General features: G+C 41.5%; 1 protein-coding gene across 4 annotated transcripts in view; it reads left to right on the forward strand.

Annotated features, from left to right (window-relative positions):
- The window catches only part of odad2 (outer dynein arm docking complex subunit 2), a 64584-nt gene that overhangs the window by 17208 nt on the left and 26070 nt on the right, over positions 1-21306 (forward strand). For 3 of the 4 annotated variants that reach the window (XM_066665304.1, XM_066665302.1, XM_066665303.1), the window contains exons 11-15: positions 10731-10877; positions 11407-11616; positions 13033-13266; positions 13973-14083; positions 14271-14425. In XM_066665304.1, coding sequence (XP_066521401.1) covers positions 10731-10877; positions 11407-11616; positions 13033-13266; positions 13973-14083; positions 14271-14425 — 857 coding nt within the window. The remainder of the gene's footprint in view (positions 1-10730; positions 10878-11406; positions 11617-13032; positions 13267-13972; positions 14084-14270; positions 14426-21306) is intronic. The other variant, XM_066665305.1, reaches the window with a different exon arrangement.

Raw genomic sequence — 21306 nt, forward strand, 5'->3', positions numbered from 1 at the left:
TTTTGTGTAGCAAATAAAGGCGTAAAGGACCTAAAAGCACACATAGGTTCAGCTAAGCATACAACGGCAGCGAAGGGCGAGAGCTCATCCGAGAGAAAACGGCTCTGAAGCATGTACTAATGTGTGAGCAGGCCACAGCTACTGGCAGGACCTCAACTATAGCTGCCTTATTGGCTTTTATCCTACTCACTGCCTCCACGTCCTCCTTTAGCTTATTGTATCAAGGATTATAGAAAGACATGATCTAAACAGATCTTGTTGACTTATTCTACATCACTGTTTTGTTCTGAACCCTTTCTGAGCAACTTCACTATTTATTCTCTTAAAGTTACATACTGTTGCTGTCCAGAAATAAAAAGAAATTTAAAGAAGAAGGAGAAATCTCTTAATCTTCAATGGAAGTCAATGTAGAAAGATTTTATCCCAAGTAATTTCTATTAGACCATTCATCATGAAAGGACAGCTGTGTTCAAATGATGTAGAAAATTAAAATGATATGCATTATAATGGACAGTTATCATAGCCCATGTTTGATTTCCTGTATGTCATATCACGTTTGTTGTTGTATTATGAAATTGTTTGTTTATATGCATTTTTAATGAGTCTGCTAGGTGAAAGTCTCCTTTCCTTCCTGCTGTACTTTGCCTTACCCACAGCTGTATGAAGGCAGTGTTTATTTGGCTGAGGCAATGCACATGGGGAATATTAGCATGTCAAATTGACAGTGAGTGGGTATTAGACTGCTCTAAAGCCCCACACTTCCCTGGCATGGTTGTGCAGGCTGATTACTAATTCCAAACTCGCACGTGAACCACTTGATTTATTTACGCTGTTCCAGAGATGCTCTTTATACCACTACATGATGTTACACTGACCACATCACAACCAAAATATTTTATTCACACATTACAAAATGCAGATGGAATTTGCATCACAAAAGAGTTTCAAAGCTAGCTGAAATCATATAGTTAACAAAAAAAATTCAAATTCAAAAAAAAAAAGTCAAATTTACAGTTAATTCTATGGGAAAATTTCAAAATTCTCCAAAGATCAGTGCTCAAAGTTGTTTGCATTTTCTGCTGCTCATGATCTAAATCTCAGTTGCAAGTATAGACATACCAGTTCATGAAACCACGTCTCTAACGTAGCGCTGATGTTTTAGTCAGTGTTTCTTTCTCTGTTTTGTCAATTCATTCATTCATTCATTCATCATCTGTAACCACTTATCCAGTTCAGCATCGCGGTGGGTCCAGAGCCTACCTGGGATCATTGGGCGCAAGGCAGGAATACACCCTGGAGGGGGCGCCAGTCCTTCACAGGGCAACACAGAGACACACACACACACACACACACACACTCTACGGACACTTTTGAGTCGCCAATTCACCTACCAACGTGTGTTTTTGGACTGTGGGAGGAAACCGGAGCACCCGGAGGAAACCCACGCAGACACGTGGAGAACACACCACACTCCTCACAGACAGTTACCCGGAGCGGGAATCGAACCCACAACCTCCAGGTCCCTGGAGCTGTGTGACTGCGACACCTACCTGCTGCGCCACCGTGCCGCCCTGTTTTGTCAATTATTTAAAAAAAAAACAACACATTTTTGAATTCTTGACGGCTACCCATTCTTAGACCCATAGAATAAGCTTGTCTTCTTACAGTGGAGGGACAGATAGAAACAGGTTTAAAAAAACAGATTTTTTTTTTTCCAGATCTGCTACAAAAGAAGCTACATTTTCCTCTGCTTCTCAGAAATGACAGTTTGAAGTTTTGATTTTCTGATGCTGTCTGTTTTTTGGTGGTCTCCCAGGTTGTGCATGGTTACTACACGCACTATTTTTTAATTTCTATTCTAGTTTACTTTTCCCTTCTGTAATCATGCCAGCTATCTTCTGAATGACTGGAAATACATGAAGAGTGCAATGCTCTGAATATTTAGTTTGCGCTGTCTCACCCTGTCCAATGTTAAGGAGCCCCCGCCATGTTAATGACTATTCTCAGTCCAGCAGTGACACTGAGGTGTTTAAAAACTCCAGCAGCACTGTCGTGTCTGATCCTCTAGTTCCAGAGCTAATACACCACCACCACGTCAGTGGCACACCAATGCTAAGAATGATCCACCACCCAAATCATACCATCCTTGTGGGGGTTGTGAGCATTGATGAACCACAGGGTGAAACAAGGTGTGGAGAGCAACAGATGGACTGTAGTCTGTAACTGTGGAACTACAAAGTGCTGTAGTATGGTCAGTGAGTGTAGAAACAAGGAGAATCGTAAATGTATTACTGCTGAATGATTTACAGATATAGACGAATGAGAGTGTCAATTTATCTGCCTCTAATTTCCTGCCTCTAATTTGACAGATGATTGTTATTTCCTGATTGGCCAGCCACCCATAGATATGAAAAGCAGACCGGTTGTTTTAAACAACATAAGCGCACTTAAACTGTGTATATTAATACTAGATGTTTAATAGGATCATCTCCAGTAGGAGCATTAAATCATCAGAAGGAGAAACACCAGGCAGAGTTCAGCTCCAGGAAGATATTTTTAGTTGAGCAGAACACCAGATAATGAACGTAAATTACCCAAAGGGAGACATTCATTCTGTCTCTCTCTCTTGCTCACTCTCTCACTCGCACTCTCTCTCAAAAAAAAAAGAGAGAGACCCAGACAGTTAATGAGAGATGTGGTTAATATCCACTAAACATATTGTCACTGTCAGAAAACACCTCAGTGTCTCCATTGCTTTTAATTGTATTTATTTATTCAACAAAACTGCCGACTGGTGAAGTTACCAGCAACAGTAGAATACGCTACACTTCTTGTTTAGGTAAAAAATGAGGCGAGATGTTTGACTCTGGTGCATTTGGTGATGTGCTGCTATATTGGAGTACTTCAGACTGGACAGGATGGTTTATAATGTGCCCTTTTCTGAGTTGTATCTGTCTGGAAACCACAGCGCCGCTTATTTATGAGAGTTTATCCAGTAGCGCACTTATAATGTCATTACCATCAGATGCTGAAACACAGCCTTGGCCAAACTAAATATCTGTTTTATTTTTGGAGTCAGGTTTCCTTTTTTCTACTCTTTTTCATTTTGTTTTCCAGCGTATAGACAGGCATTTATATTTCATGGAGATGAAGTGTCGCATGAATGATCTGAGCAGCGTTCTGGTGTTTATTTACTTTTGCATTTGTATGGCAGACATTACCACTACTGTATATTGGTATATGTTTACTTTTCAGTACACATGTAAAGCTAGCTTGCTCTCCTGACTACATCCTTTCATGGTGTGCAATGTGCACTCGGATATTTTCACAGCAGGGTTAGTATTATATTTAGAAATCAAACATATCTTTAACCCACAGAACATAACACACTACACACCATTGACATGTCGTGCCAGTCGGTGAGAGAACAAGGTTTTTAAATGGAAACACACACACACACACACACACACACACACACTGTAATGTGTCCTGGAGGTAACCACCGGGTATTTGCTTTATTAGCTCTAGCCTAACTGCCTCATTAGCCTGAATTAGCGATAGATGGCAACTGAAGAGCATTTCACAGAAAAATCCACTCACACTTTCACAACAGCCAAGAGTTCACTGCTTTCAGACTGCACTCTGGTCCTCATTAATCGCCTGGGAATAAGTTAATCATTTGTGGCCTAAGACTCTTATGTGATGAAAAAGCATGCAAATTTTCTGCCAGTATGATTAGCAGAGTTTTATTGCTGACCCAGTTCGACTAACAGGTTGGTGCAGTTCGTCTGCGTCTGCTCAGGATATTAAGCTTTAATTAGCAAGTCTCTTGTTGCAATGAGGCATATGTCTCAGTTACAGTCTGTCTCTAGCATTCATAATTACACTATCTAGAAATCGAAGGGTTTTTAAGTAATATCCTTCTTGTGGACGAATTTCAGAAGAAGAGAAAGGGATTATTACTAGTCATTTCATGTAGGAAATTGAAATAGCGGAATTGTGCACTTAAACAAAAAACAGCAATTATTTGAAGAAGAAAAAGAGGAAGAATAAAACAACATCAACTATATGTCCAGCAGTATCCAGACACCCTGTGGTTTCTTGAATCATAGAACTAGCGTTGGCAGGTTTAAATCCAGAAAGTAAAAAGCCTTCCCAGAATTTAGTTTCGACTGCTCTGACACCTCTGAGTCTGATTTGAGGTGATTAGTGAAGCCAGGCAGTGGAAAAGAAATACTGGAGGATGAAGTTGGTGTGACGTTTGTGATCAGAACTAATCATCCAGCATCGGTACCTGACTTCACTTACGTTATTGTGGCTGCATGCATTCGTATTCTCACATAACTGTCCCAGCATTCAGTGTGAAGCCTTCTCGAAAGCCTGGGAAGAACAAAGCACCTATTAATACTGTTTAATTGCAGAAGAAGATGTACTGTGCTTGTGGAGCCCCACGTGGGGCTTGTAAACAAGGCAAAATTGGCCCATGCGCATACATTAAAGTTCCTTATGCATTGATGCTGCATTAAACCGTAATACAGCATCCCTAATGAGGTTGAGGAATGACGGGAATAATCTCTAATGAGTGTTTCTGTCAGACACTGGATAAAAGCTTGGCTTTGATGTGTGATAGTGTCTGTTTATCACTGAATTTCATGGTGGGGTTTTGCCCCCTCTACTGGTCAGAGTGAGCATGAGAGACTCAGAGAAGCTCGGTTTGGTGTATGACTCCACTCAGCAACTACCAGCTGCTTATGAGCAGAGGGAAGTACAGTAAGCTCCAGTGTACACGAGCTTTGTGTTGTCTCAAGGCATGTTGTCTTCTTAAATGTGGAGTCACACTGGAATTTGAATCATGCAAATGTCAAAGCATTTTGTACTGTACAGAGATGTGTAAAAGACAGAGACCACCCTTTATTTATTACATAGAGCCCTCACCGACTAATGCATCATCAGTTATATATTTCATTACATATTGTGTCTGCCATTTGCCTTTGTTATGGCTTCCATTCTTTTATAATTGGTTTTGTTTTACACAGTGAAAGCTGAAAGCTATTTTTATGTGATTTCCAGAGTTTCCATGTCCTTCCTTCCATGGGCTTTTCTCAGAAACACAAAGCCACTTTTCCTTTCAGAGCCATGGTGATGTGTGTATGTCATTTGTTTTTTGTTTTTAACTCCTGTTATTTTTATTTGCTGCCCTTTGACTCTCTATTTCCTCAATTTTATTTTATTATATTAGAGAGAGAGAGAGAGAGAGAGCACAGATTGTGCTGTTTTAGATCAGGTTAATACTATCCATTAAATTTGATACCTCATCGGTCTTAAATCAGCAGGAGCACTCTTTTCTTTGTCTCTCTCTCTCTCTCTCACGCAGTAAATCAAATACAGCAGGCTTTATCTCACACTGGAGAGTTGGTTGTTTAATTGAGGATAAATGATAAAATCTCTGTGAGCCTCACTCTACCTCACCTTCATAAATTAGCTTTAATGCGAGTGCCGCTCCACCACTCTTCCTGATGCATGGCCCCTCTTAACACACACAAGCCAGGAGTGGGAGGAGTTTTCAGGTGCTTCTTTTTTTTCTCTTTCTAATCCTTTCTCTTCTAAGCCTTTGTCTTTGTCTCGCTCGTCCATGTCCACCACCCTCCCCTCCTCCCGTACCCTCTCAGCCGTCTTTCTCCATCTGTCCCTCAGATGAGATAAAGATACACAGGAGCTTTGTTACCATGACTCTGCCTAAGTTGATATATCTCCATCCATATATTACCATGTTTATGCACTCCCTCGGTGTGCGTCTCCTTTCCTCTTAGCCTTGTCTGAAGTTCTCTCTCCTCCTCTATCATTCACTCTTGCTCTTTTTCTCTGCACTTTGAGCTGATTCCGTTGCTTCTCCTTTTTGTGAGCTGTGTGAAGGAAGACAGAGCCATTTCTCCATGCTGTTTAATGTGTGATGGTTGAAGGTTTGCTTCCTCGTGGTGGGATTTATGAGGAGGCTCGTCTTGTGCTGTCTCTGGAGCCTTGTTGTGATACGTAGCCACTCAGACGTAGGGCTAAAACTACAGACAGGTTTCATTTCGCTCTGTTTGCTAAAGTATTTTAATGTGATCAGAAGTTATTAAACTTTTAATCTTAATTTAATTCAACTCAGAGAATAGTGTTAGTGAAGCTATTCATAGACGTTTTTTGGGTTTTTTGTTGTTTTTGTTTTGTTTTTAAGCTCAGATGAACAAAAGCAGTGCTTGACATCAGTTTAATAATGTAACTGAATTGAAAAAACTAACTGGGCAAAGACCTCAGTCTTTAGAACTGCTCACAGTGTGCTGCTGGTGACAAACCAGGATTTACAAATGCTCGTTATATCCACAGAACAACGTGGGTTTATATACATGTGGTTTATTCACGTGGGTTTTCCTGTTTTTCCAAACTGGTAGTGTCGCTGTCACACAGCTCCATGGTCCTGGGCTTGTGGGATCACACCCCACCTCAGGTCACTGTCTGTGAGGAGTGCGGTGTGTTCTCCTAGTGTCTGCATGGGTTTTCTCTGGGCGGTCTGGTTTTCTCCCACAGTCCAAACACACATTGGTGGGTGGATTGGCTGTGTGGAATTGCCCATATGTCTGAGTGTGTGTTGGCCTGTGATGAACTGGTGCTAATGTGTTAATGCCTTGCACTCAATGATTCCGCGTAAGCACAGCGACTCTGAACAGAATGAGAGACTTGAATGAATTCGTTGTTTAAAACAAAGCTTTAATGGGCATTTATATATATTTCCTGCATGTTGTTAGCATAATTATTTCACAGAACAGAGAGAGGATGCTCAGTGCTTGATCAAGAACAAATCAAAACCTTAGTTTAGCCGCTATTGAGAATAACTTTTAATGAAGCACCGAAAAAATGTTCTGTGTAAGTGAATGAATCTACACAGCTATACGTTTGCATTTTGTTTTACATCTATTTCGGAAGAGAAAAAATAGCTAACATTGTTTTCATTTCTCTCACTCCGTTTCTTCAGTAGTTTCAGCAGTTATTTGAAAGCACTTGAAACAAATAGCACTTAAAATAGCATCGTTATTAGTACATGATTATACGAGTTTCGTGCTTGTTTCATTGGTTATACCACAGTTTTACACTGCGATGTGACTGGCTGAGAGACGTACTATTGTAAAGAAATTATATTACATTCATTCATTGTCTGTAACCGCTTATCCAGTTCAGGGTCGTCTACCCGGAATCATTGGGCGCAAGGCAGGAACACACCCTGGAAGAGGCACCAGTCCTTCACAGGGTGACACACACATTCACACACACACCTATGGACACTTTTGAGTCGCCAATCTACCTACCAACTTGTAACGGGAGCACCTGGAGGAAACCCACGCGGACACAGGGAGAACACACCACACTCCTCACAGACAGTCACCCGGAGGAAACCCACGCAGACACAGGGAGAACACACCACACTCCTCACAGACAGTCACCCAGAGGAAACCCACGCAGACACAGGGAGAACACACCACACTCCTCACAGACAGTCACCCAGAGGAAACCCACACAGACACAGGGAGAACACACCACACTCCTCACAGACAGTCATCCGGAGGAAACCACGCAGACACAGGGAGAACACACCACACTCCTCACAGACAGTCACCCGGAGGAAATCCACGCAGACACAGGGAGAACACACCACACTCCTCACAGACAGTCACCCGGAGGAAACCCACGCAGACACAGGGAGAACACACCACACTCCTCACAGACAGTCATCCGGAGGAAACCACGCAGACACAGGGAGAACACACCACACTCCTCACAGACAGTCACCCGGAAGAAACCCACGCAGACACAGAGAGAACACACCACACTCTTCACAGACAGTCACCCAGAGCGGGACTCGAACCCACAACGTCCAGGTCCCTGGAGCTGTGTGACTGTGACACTACCTGCTGCGCCATTTATATGTTTGTTATTTTAACTTTTATTTTTTTGTTAAATATATGATGTATATTTTTTCTTGGCATGGAGAAAAGAATAGCATGACGAATGCACACTCTTTTGACAGAATCAACATATTGTCTCATAGCTGTAAGAAAGGGTTCATGGGTCATGTTCACAGCTTTTATGCCAAACCCCCGTGTGTGTGTGTGTGTGTACGTGTAACAGACAGGCCTTTGGATCATATTTGTCTTGAACATCTGTCTCTTGCAGACCACAGTGGTGTCAGGGAGTCCTAGTATAAAAGACCTTCAGATGTTGTCTGTGTTTTAAAGAGCGTCCACAGCACTTTGAGGCCAAAGCTGGTGAAAATTAAAGCATATGATCACTTTCCTGCCTTCTCTCTTTGGTTGAAGTCTCTGGAATCAGTTGTAAACCTCGCATTGTTTTTACAAGGTTAGATGCTAACTCGCTCAATCCTTTGAAGATAGAGAGAGAACGGTTGGGTGGTGAGCGAAGTCGATTCACCACAGCTACTGGTTCACATTTAGGCCAGGATCTTAATATGGACAACACATGTGGCCTTTATCTCTCTCCTCCTTTCTTCATTCCTCTCTAACACTCTTTTGTCCCCTTTCACTTCAGCCAGCACCTCTTGGCTCTTGTGATCTTACCTAACGTCGCTTTTCTTGTTCTCCTGTCTCCGTGCTTGTATCTGTGCTCTTAAACTCTCACCTCTTTCCTCATCTCAGATTTTTTTTTCTCCTCCTCCTCAGCAGAAGTAGTAGCATCTGCTCCCAATATTCAGGCTATCTCACTTCCCCGAGCACATTTTATCTTAGTGCCTGTATGTGAGCCTGTACAACCTCTCTTGTCTCATGGTGAATGTCTGGGATGGTCCCTATTTGCCTCCTGAAGTGTACAGGAATAGATCTCCGCTCTCCATGGTCTGCTTTATCTGTCGTCCATTTATGAAAAACACACACACACACACACACAAAAAAGAGAAACAGTAGGAGCGTTTGTTCACTTGCCAGGAGATTTGACTTCAGTGTCACATTTCAAAGTGCTGCAGCACGACTAGCATTACAGGAGCTTAGTGGCGTCTGGTGGACCTACTGCATCGAGCCCCAGCCTCAGCAAGCTTCTCTTTGTCTGCACTCATCACAGACGAAGGGGCTCATGTGAAATCTGCACTGTTCTGCCTGTTCAGAGATTTACCATGCACTCTTATGAAAATCGAATTATTTGTTGGACCAATGTTCCTAATGTTCCTTTCCGTATTCAACTTTGAGCATTTTTAAATTTAAAATTTAAATAGAACCCACTGTTTAAAGAAATACTTGATGATATTTTTGCCTTAAAATCACTGTGATAAATCACTGACCTGTCGAAAGGCACAATATAGTCTGTCTAGGGCGGCACGGTGGTGCAGCAGGTAGTGTCGCAGTCACACAGCTCCAGGGGCCTGGAGGTTGTGGGTTCGATTCCCGCTCCGGGTGACTGTCTGTGAGGAGTGTGGTGTGTTCTCCCTGTGTCTGCGTGGGTTTCCTCTGGGTGACTGTCTGTGAGAAGTGTGGTGTGTTCTCCCTGTGTCTGTGTGGGTTTCCTCCGGGTGCTCCGGCTTCCTCCCACAGTCCAAAAACATACGTTGGTAGGTGGATTGGCGACTCAAAAGTGTCCGTAGGTGTGTGTGTGTGTGTGTGTCTGTGTTGCCCTGTGAAGGACTGGCGCCCCCTCCAGGGTGTATTCCCGCCTTGCGCCCAATGATTCCAGGTAGGCTCTGGACCCACCGCGACCCTGAACTGGATAAGCGCTTACAGATAATGAATGAATGAATAGTCTGTCTATGCTACTCCAGGTTCAGCACAGCAGAAACTGCACTATGTAACAGAGGAAGGTAGGATATTTAGAAATTAATGTAGAGGACATTCTTGAACAGGGCTCGAACTCCAAGCACTCCTTAACACAGAGTCAGACTGATATTAGCGCTGCATGGTGCGGTTATGACCATGGGAAAAACCTACCCCAAAAGATTGTACACAATGACTCCAGACATTTGCTTAAACATTTATGTCACTAACAAAACTATGTCAACTGACAAACATTGCTGCTTGTTAATGCTTGTGAAAAGCTCATGTTTATTTCAGCAAGTTGTTTCCAAACTGCTTTGTAACTAGTTGCATCATGTCACTAATATGATTCATGTGTGGGCATGCTCATACTAAAGTATTCAACCTTATCACGTGCTTCCAGTATCCTCCAATTTTAGTTACTGTTATTTTTTTAAATACACTCTCAAGAACATCAAAACCACAGCATTCCCTTTGAGGACTATCTGCTCCGAAACCCCATCCAACTGATGCCACATGTTTAGTTTGTAATACGTATTCAGTTTTCAAATGGATAGCCGACCTAAAGCAACTGTGTGTATAGCAACTGTCAAAACATAGTTCTCTGAGTCAAATTCATTACTCTATCCAATTTTTCTATGCTTGTTTCTCTTAATTGCTAAGTTAGGTCATTGTCTACAGTTCCCAGCCACAGCAGGAGTCTTAACTATCATCTGTCTCAAATGATCTCCCCCCCCCCGAACGTGTTTATAAGCTGAATTCCAAACACATTCGTTCGTATTGCATATTTTATGGGTGTTTCCATTGGTGTTGTAGCTGTGTACTGATATCACTGTGCCTTATCTCAAAGCTAATCTTGAGCTTAGGACCAGGATGGAAATCTTTTGCCTGTTTCAGTTTTTCAAGCACAATTTATATATGCGTGTTTGTGTGTCCTTGCAGGGTGGTAATCAGACAGCCACAGTGATTGCTCTGTGCTCTATGAGAGACTTTAACCTGGGTCAGGAGACGTGTCAGCTGGCCATCAGAGATGTGGGGGGTCTGGAGGTGCTCATCAACTTGTTGGACACTGATGAGGTCAAATGTAAAGTAAGTGCCTTCGCGATCCCGATTTTTTAAATACTTTGGAATAAACCACCCCCAAATAGAATTTGGTTTTGCTAGACATAGGGTTTCTTCCAAAAGCTGCAGGATAAGACAGTCCTGTCAGCAGGTTATGACACATAAAATACTATATTGGATGAATCTATTGGAACTGGTTGTTCCACACCAGCTCATCAATCATCTGGCAAGTCTCAAAATAATGCATTTTTCCACAAGTTCATGAGAAGATTCTACCTTATGTCAGTTCATCCGTCAGCTCAAAAAATGTTTACTACAGAGATCATGGTCAGTTATTGAGCTTAACTGTCTGCAGACTGACTGATATATTGAGTGATCTCCCAGTGATAGGGCCACTGCACCACTCGGGATCCCCTTTAAGTTCATTTTAAGATTTCTTTAACATGACTGGCTCAAGATGACACGATGTGGGCCCTGCTAATCCTGTTTATTACAGAATCAGGCAATGTCTTTCTCTCATTATGTCTAGATTTCTTTCTATCTGTGTGTCTGAAAGATTGGTTCCCTGAAGATCTTAAAGGAGATTAGTCGTAACTCTCAGATACGGCGAGCCATTGCTGATTTTGGGGGTCTACAAACCATGGTGGCCATCTTGGACTCCCCAGACAAAGAGCTGAAATGCCTGGCAGCAGAGACTATCGCCAACGTGGCCAAGTTCAGGAGAGCCCGCAGGACTGTTCATCAGTACGGTGGCATCAAGAGACTGGTGAGTGACAGAGGTTGATGTGCACACATGTGTAAGCCCTAATTGTAAGACCCTACATAGTAGTTATGATTATTGTTGGGAATCACATAGAAAACCACCCACAAATAAATGTCTTTCTGTTCTCCTCACTCCAGCATTTCAGTGGCATAGGCCTTAGCCACCTGTTTCTGCATGCGCTCTCTCTCTCTTTCTTTCTTTTTCTTTCTTTCTCTGCTACTCTAATTTTATGACCCTACATCAAAGACTATGCAGTTCAGGTAAAAACAGATTGAATATCGGGCTGCCCCTTGGCCTGGCGGGTGTGTTTATTGACGGAGTGACGCTTGGTATGATTAGAGCCCGAGGGTTATGCTGCTCTGTATATTTACACAGGTCCAGACTCGGACGTAGTCAGTGTAGCCATCACAGATTAGTTCCACTTAAAGAATCAGACCACCTCTGAACTGCACGTGTGTAATGCTGTATTGCACCGCTGCCTGTATTGCATCACAGACAAAAAAACTTTAAGCTCCCCCTTTTAAAACTAGCATTTCAATGTTTAATATGAGAGATAAGCACATAAAGTCTGGTAAACGATTTTAGAGATCGTCAGGAAACACTTTAATACGTCAAAAAACCGTCTGAAAAGACGTAAACATGTAATCAACATTTCAGCATGTCGCAGTCCAGGGTAAAAAAAGCTGACCCACTGTTGCTTTATAATTTAGAAATACAACATAAAATGAGAAATACGGTATGAAATGGAATGGGACATTTCATCTTGATTATTTTGTTTACGCTTTATTTTCACTGGAAGTTAATACTGTAATGAAAATGAAACTCTGTTATTCACCCAGCCCTGCTCTATGAGCTCGTTAACCAAAAACAGCCAGTTGAGTGACTCTAGTCAGACAGTGTATGATTTAATAGATAATGATGAATGTAAATCTGATTTAATGAAAGTTCAAAACCAGTTCAAACACTAAGAAAAGGATGGTGGATGTCCATATCACTGCTCTCGATGCAGACAGGGGTCCATGACAGTCACTGTTTGGGTTTGCATCCCTTTAGCTTTCCTGTTAGAATCCAAGTCTCCCTCAACCATGAAAGCCAACATTACTTTCTTGAATCACTTCAGTGCTATGCCGTGTCACCACCTAAATCCAGTACCTACTAGCAGTTTCCACCATGTTTAAAGAGATATCCTTTAATCAGGACTAACTCAGCTAAATAGCATGTTTTAGCTGCTAACTATAGTCGTCCAATAACAATGATTAAGTGAAGATGGTGGTTAACTTTTACTGGTAATGGAGATTTTTACCAGTCATGGGGCTTTATAAAGAAAGAGCTGAAAGAAGTCTAAATAAAGCTTATAAACGGTGTAAAGTACCACAGGTCCACATTGTGATAAAAGCCTCTGTGGTTTGTCTATGGCAGGTGGAGCTGCTGGACTGTGTTCCTGACTCGGCCATGCTGAGCACGGAGCAGGAGAAAGATGTGGAGGTGGCCCGCTGTGGAGCTCTGGCACTTTGGAGCTGCAGTAAGAGCACCAGGAATAAAGAGGCCATCCGCAAAGCTGGTGGCATCCCCCTGCTCGCTCGCCTGCTCAAATCATCCCAAAAAAACATGCTCATTCCTGTAGTGGGCACGCTACAAGAATGCGCCTCTGAGGTATTACTCTGACCTTAGAACAGTGTCAAAAAATGACTGGTTTAAGTTCTGTTAGATATTCCTTTAAGTATCAGTGGTCCTATTGGATGTACACATGGTGAGAGGGGGATCATGTGTGTTTTGTGTTTCTAAATCCCACTCATAGCCTCCAGAAGTGATGGGCATACGATCATGCAATGTGATGGAATGGAAAGTGCAGACTCTACAGATTCAGAAAATGTTTGAACCATATTTCTGTGCTGTGTTATCGCTAAGATATTACTAACAACGTCAGTCAACGACTCCGATGCACGGGCACATTCGTAGACGTAATGCTGTATTTAATCAAATCTAAATAGGTTTAAACTGACAATGAATTTGCCACTGAGTGAATGTAAACTCAGTTACAGAACTAACTCAGTGTGTCCAAACAATGTGGCCTTTCCCAAGACTACAAACCATAAATTCAATTTGAAATATATAAATAAATGTATTTTCACAAAAACTGAATTGTGCACAACTGTCTCTCATTACAGTGAATGTAATTTTTGCAAAAAATTCGCTGAAGCTGGTCTGGAACGGGCAACATTTTTCTATTTAAAAAAAAAAACCCATTCGTGTGCAAAGCATGGATCAATTAATTAATCAGTGATGCTGGCTAGACTTCCCTAGCACATCATGTGAAGTACTTTGAATTTGAATGATTTCCCTTTCCATGGTTTGGCAGGAAAGCTACAGGATTGCCATACAGACAGAAGGCATGATTGAAGATCTGGTCAAGAATCTTAACTGTGACAACCAGGAGCTTCAGATGCACTGTGCAAGTGCCATCTTTAAGGTAGTGATGCACTACTAGACACGTTGTGTGATCAGAGGCCTTTTAAAGCCAGCTAAAGTGCTTTTACAGCTGTAGGCTCTCTTTCTCACTTTATATGAAGTGGAAAAAGTTTTGTAGAAACTTCAGGTGCCTGTCTGTCACTTCAACTTTATAGAGATTTAGAGGTGCTTTTGTTAATGTGTGGCAGTGTGCGGAGGACAAGCAGACACGTGACCTGGTCCGGCAGTATGAGGGTCTGCAGCCCCTGGTTGCTTTGCTCAATGAAGCTGACAACAAGCAGCTGCTTGCAGCCGTCACTGGAGCCATCTGGAAATGCTCCATCAGCATGGAGAATGTAGCTAAGTAGGTACACCATTTATCACTGGGGTTGAGGCCTGTTGGTAATGTAGTTCTAAGTGTTATGAACATGTAATACCACATTTATAAATGTGCGGTAGCCTATTGTACATGGGGAGTTTCTAGACTCAACAATACAAAAGGTTTTAGTAGTTATCATAGTAACGTTATTTTACCGATATAGAAGAGGTATAATTACTTTTAACCCTCGGAGGTCGACCATTCACAATGTTTCTATTAATATCTTAGCGATAGCACAGTGCAGAAATACAGTTCAAACACTCTGTGAATGTGCAGAAACTGCTCTTTCGATTGCATATTATCGTGACTGTACGCGACACTGTACATCCAGAGTTACGAGCCTATGAATAAGCTTGAGACACGCCTCCTCTGCCTCTCGCCTCTGACTCTGATAAAACTATTTCAATCACCAAAACAATTCATCCACACGAGTAAAGGGATGTTTTCATAAATAAACAAGAGAGCTGAGATTGTTCTGAACATTTTTGATATAAAACATGTGGGCAATATCTTATAATACAAGTGCTTTAAAGACGAGTTTCACAATATGAGAAAATGTCCTTAGACTCCAAAGGGTTAATAAAATATTGATATATATTTTTTTATGTTTATCCCTTTATTCATATTATTTGGCAAGGCTCAAACAATAGGGCCCTTTGAATATAAACAAAGATGTCTTTGGGGGATAGTGAGGAAAAATATCTTTAATGGAAGTCCAATGTTTGTGAGTGATTGACATCGCTAGAAATCATGCTGTATTTCATCATGCGGACCTCATCTGAGGATTGCATATGACCTACGGTATAAAATTAAGGTGCAGATGTTTAAAATGAATGAAACATATCCCCTCTTATACAGCAACTACGCACATTATAGAATCACCTGAGAATGGAGCATTCATTGTGTGGTCAGCAAGGCCGCCTTACCACATGGAACATGTGTTATTAGAGTAGATGGACTCAGGTGATTTTGAGGGCTGTAATTGGCTGCAGATTGGCCGGGCATCGGTCTGCTCTTGCCGTGAGAGTGGGCTTATGCTGCCGAGCAGGAGGACTACACGCACAGAGGATGTGCAATCACGTTTGCCGACTCTTTACGAGACGTCTCATTTGTTCGCTTCTAGCACTCACTTTTTCCAGCCTTGAATAGAGCCATGCCTCATCCATCCGCGCTGAGGACAACTAGAAGTGGATGTTTGACCGAAGACTGTTTACCAGTGGAATGTGTTTTCTCTTTCTCTTGCTCTTTTAACAAAAGGTGAAGAAAAGTGCTGATTTTTAGGGGCAGTAGTGATGTGTTGGTGAAATTTGCACTGCTGTTAGTGCAGTGAATGGGCTGCGGGAGCACGTTTTTGCTCCTCATACTGTAATAGTTTGAGTGTGAGTTGACAGCCTTCTGAATCGTTTCTCATGTACAGCGCATCAGTCTCTGCTTCAGCGTCATTCCACTCATCGGGAATGATGACGATCCTGGAGGCTTTCCTGCAGTAATTGTTCTGGCTCGTGATGGTTTTTGAGTTGGTAATTTTCCCCCCATAAATAAAAAAAACAAAAAACAAAAAAGCACTGGAACCGTGACCTGGCAAGCGTGTTCCGCCACAAAGGTACGCTCATATAAAAATGATTTAGGCCTGATTATTTTGTCATGTGGTATGAGTTCAGGGACATGCAGTATACAGGGCTCAAATATGCATTATTTTATTCCGCCATTACCTGTCTATAAATTACAGAGTTTTGTTTTTACAAGTCCGGGGCCAACGAGCTGATAAAGCATCCCGCCATTTTTAGTTTATGATAAGACTGTTTTTAGCTGTTTTATGGCATTGTGATAGATCTGGCTCTGTGGAAGTGTCTACTGTTTGGCAGTGCACCAGACAGAAATAGAATTGTTCAGGAAGAGGAATGCAGAGGGAGGTTTTTTTTTTGTCTGCAGTGGCCCAGTAGTAGTTAGACTTCTCTTTCTCCACCTCATAAGTCAAATATGACAAAATCTTATCCTGCGTTTACATCACATTAAGTCCTCTGCGAATGGAAGCAGGTGCTGTGTGCCATAATCAATTCACTTAATAACCCATTAACCAAAGTTCTCTCATGTCCTGTTTCTACGGCACATTCATGCTTGTTAAGTTTACAGTTCTCATTTATTGATTTTCCACACTAAGCATATATAGCTTTGATGACTGGGATTTATTGGACATGGGCTCAAACCACTTAGTGACCACTCTGGTAAATTTATGTTGCCAAGACTAATCCTTTAGGTGTGTCTAACATTTACGGAAAGTTGTTACTTATCTTTTATTTATTTTTCAAGCAAACTGTACAAACCCCATTTCCAAAACAGTTGGGACACTGAGCAAAATGTAAATAAAAGAGCCTACCTGGAATCATTGGGCGCAAGGCGGGATTACACCCTGGAGGGGGTGCCAGTCCTTCACAGGGCAACACATAATTGAGTTGCCAATCAACCTACCAACGTGTGTTTTTGGACTGTGGAAGGAAACCGGAGCACCCGGAGGAAACCCACGCAGACACAGGGAGAACACACCAAACTCCTCACAGACAGTCACCCGGAGGAAACCCACGCAGACACAGGGAGAACACACCACACTCCTCACAGACAGTCACCCGGAGGAAACCCATGCATACACAGGGAGAAGACACCACACTCCTCACAGACAGTCACCGGAGGAAACCCACGCAGACACAGGGAGAACACACCACACTCCTCACAGGCAGTCACCCGGAGGAAACCCACGCAGACACATGGAGAACACACCACATTCCTCACAGACAGTGACCCGGAGGAAACCCATGCAGACACAGGGAGAACACACCACACTCCTCACAGACAGTCACCCGGAGCGGGAATCGAACCCACAACCTCCAGGTCCCTGGAGCTGTGTGACTGCAAAACTACCTGCTGCGCCACCGTGCCGCCCACTTCAAAGACAATATTTCAAATTTTGAAACTAAGAAATAGTATCGTTTTTTAAAATATATGGCAATTTTTAATATGCTGCCAGTAACAAGCTTCAAAAAGCTGTGTTGGGGCAGAAAAAGGCTGGTAAATTTGTGTCATTTTACAAAAAATAAGTTGAAATGAAATGATTGTGTTCAAAAAGAATATCTCAGAGTCCTTCAGAAGTAAATTGTTTATGAAAGACTGCATGGGAAAATTGTGCAACAATTCAAGAATAATGTTTCTTAACTTAAAATAGTGTCCTCTTGGATGTCTTTACATAATGTCATTAAAAGATTAGAGATTTAGAGAATCCAAGAAATTCCTGTATGCAAGGGACAAGGCCCAAAACAATTACTGGATGTCTGTAATCTATGGGAACTCAGGTGGTACTGAATTACAGACCCAGGTTTCTGTAATGGAAATCACAGCATGGGCTCAAACATGTCCCGAACCACTGTCTGTGAACTAGGTTTATAACCGCTTCCACAAATGCAAGTTACAACTAATAAATGCACAAATAAATCATTTATCAACAGGATCCAGGAATCCCGCTACTTTCTCTGGGCCCGAGCTCATTTAAGATTGACTGAGATTAAAGTGTGTACTGTGGCTCGACAAAAAATAAATAAATAAATAAAAATTAAAGAAAAAATATTAAAAAAAAAAAAAATTATGCATGCTTCATCCTCCACGCTAAAGATGAGAGGGACCATCCGGCTTGTTATCAGCACACAATTCAAAAGCCAGCGTCCATGATGGTATGAAGAAGCATTAGTTTTTGTTAATTTTATTAATGCTGAATGAAAGATATTTACAGGTTTTGAGTAGCATGCTGCTTTTTACTGTTTAAATACAGTCTTTTTTATTTTTATTTTAGTAAGACGAGGCCAATCCAAATTCTGCATGTATTACAACAGCATGGCTCCTTAATAAAATGAACTGGGTGCTAAACTAGTCCCGACCTGTCACCCTTTGAAGAACAATTGCTCTGTTTTTAAATGAAAAACTATATAACAGGGACCCCAAACAGTTGAGCAGCTAAAATAACAAGCAAGAATGAGAAAATATTTCACTTTCAAAACTACAGCAAATGGTCTCCTCAGTTCCCAAACATGTACAGAAAGTTAAAAGAAGAGGTGATGTAACAGTTGTAAACGCGACACTATCACACCGTGACCCTGTCCCAACATTTATATAATTTTATTTGTAAAATATTTTCCATTAAATACAGAGTAAAAGGTTTGTATGTCATTGCGTCTTTTAATTTACATTTTGCACATCATCCCAATTTTATAAAAAGAGGCTTGTACATATGCATTTAAAGCCAAAAATATATTCAGAGTGATTTTTTTTCTTTCAGATTTTAATGGCATCATGCAAAAATTAATAGTAGCCTATGACTTTAAGATAGCAAAATAAATATAAAAAAATCCATTATGATAATAACTAACTAAGCATGAGTTCTTAAGGTTGAGAGAAATAGTGACATTTCCCATTGTTTATTTTCTCTTCTGTTTTTATTCTTTTTGTGGCTGCAACTGAGCAAAATTCTTTGGAAGTACCACCATGGAGTATTCCATACATTTAGCTGGAGGTTTCGGAACCACACTGTAATAATATTGAATTTAGGCATTGTGTTATTTTCTCCAAAACCCTAAAATACAAAACACATCATGTGCTATTTTTAGCTTGACCAGCATCTTTCAGGTTTCTGGCTAGCTCCCCAGCTATTAGCCTTTCTACAACTACCACTTCCATAAAAATCAACAGCGAGGGAGTGAAAGAAAAAGACGAGAGTGCTGCACAAACAGCCCTACTGAGCCTGGCAAGGTGAGAGAACAAGTGAACTGTGCAGAGCAAGGCCGTCTTGTCCAATTTTAGCCCTAATGACTCAGAGCACTGTTGCTATGTGCAAACCCAGCGGTAATAATAATAGTGATGATAATAATGATACCAATAATCGCATGCTAACCACAATTGCTGCTGCTTCATTAGCAAGCTTAAAAAAAGCATCCCTTTGCCTTCTAAAGACTGATTGTGTTGGATACGAAAAATGGTATGCTGCAAGGTAAATGAGTGTGTTGTAAGTGCACTGCAACGTTTCTGTTAAAACAGTCCCTCTCACTGCCCAACACTGACTTGTGTTCTCATGCGCGGTTGGGTGCGAAGGAAGGTAAATTTTGGCCGTCAAGTCAAGAGGAAAGCAGTGTGATGCTGGCTGAATATTTAATGTGCACTTAAAAGTGCAAAAGGGAAGTCTGTTTTTTCAACTCTCTCAGGGTTATTTGAACAACGTATAAAAACGTCAAGGTCAGATGCTGTGTTTGAAATGAAATGACCAAACCATTCTTGTCAAACCAAAGTAAGCGTGGGGCTAGGGGGGCTAACTTAGGCAGAGTTTTCGCCAGTCCATCTGGGTTTTGGAGAGAGTGCGGTGTGCCCACTTCAACATCAATCATAACCAGAATGGCATTCCGTGACAAAAATCGTTTTGGAATATATTTTACTGCAGCTATAATTTAAAGGAGCCTTTTCCCCTGTTTTTTTTTTTTCCCCTCTCAAAAAGTATATGAGCGAGTCAGACAGCTCGTGTTGCCAAAAGCAGACAGCATGTCTTTGTGTGAGTGATGCGAGAGTGAGCACAGTGACGGGCCGGCAGGGGAGTGGGGTGGAGGGTGTAGCGTGGCGTTCAGAAACAGCACTGTGTTGGTTTGGGGCGGGGGTGGTGTTTAGGGGGTTGAGAGAATGAAGAAGGGAGTGAGGAAGGAGTTGGTGAGGTAATACCTCTGCAAAGCCCTGGGAGAGAAGCATGTGTTAGCCATTTACCTGATTACTGATACATCAACATGAAAGATGATTGATGGTGAAAAATATAATTATGTTCATAGCCTTTGTATGTTTATTTAAACATTGATTTCTTTCACATTTTTCTGAAAGCAAAAGATGCATCATTATTCACCGTAACTATTCAGTGGCAGTAGAATGCTCTCTCCTTTTCTTGTCTCATCTGAACCTGAAAGGACCAAACTGCCCATGCCAGGTTTGTTTGGGTTTAAATGTCATTTCATCGGGTTCAGGTTATGTTCCAAGCTTGGGATCTCACAACACACCTCCCAGATTTTACCCTGCATTTCCTCTTCTTTGTTTTCTTTTTTTTGTCCTTCCTTTCTTATTGCATTACATTAAGGACATTTTTATCCTGTCATGCAGGGTCTCCCACTTGTCAGAAAGCCCACAGATAAGTGAAAGTGAAAGATTTCTTTAAATGTAATTATTTTTCTAGAACTTTTAGACTATTTAAATCCTAAATAAAAATGGTTAAAATCTTAAAATTAATAATAAGTTCATTAAAGCAGAATTTAACATCATTTGTTTACAATATTTATATGTGATCTGCTTGTGGTGCTATGTAAATAATCTAGTGCTTTTGACAGAATCTGTCAAACAAAATGTTGCCTGGCTGTATTTAGGTTGGAATTAATATTTCTATCCCTACAGAAGATTTTATGACATTCTAAATCTTAATATGGAGTTTGCAACAGGGTCAGATCCTAATGTGGGACAAGAGATGGCTCGCAATCTCTGGTCTAGTTCAGCCCAAAGATGTTCAGTTGTATTAAGGTCAGGACTCTGTTCGGGCCAGTCAAGTCCTCACTGAACTCACCTAGTCCTGCCTTGCTTTGTGCACTGGGGCACAGTCATTCTGGAACAGAAAAGGGCCTTCACTAAACATAACAAATTCCTGGAATCTAATGTAATGTAAATATATTTTCAAGGGGCTTGTCCACGGAAACCCATGCCATGATTCTCCTGGCACAATTTTTTTGGCTAATGTTAATTGTTGAATGTCTAGGAGGTTCATGAACCTACTTGTTGTATCAGTGGCATCTTATTACAGTGTCATT

This window comes from Hoplias malabaricus, chromosome 3, assembly GCF_029633855.1.
Source record: "Hoplias malabaricus isolate fHopMal1 chromosome 3, fHopMal1.hap1, whole genome shotgun sequence".
NCBI classification, from domain to species: Eukaryota; Metazoa; Chordata; class Actinopteri; order Characiformes; family Erythrinidae; genus Hoplias; species Hoplias malabaricus.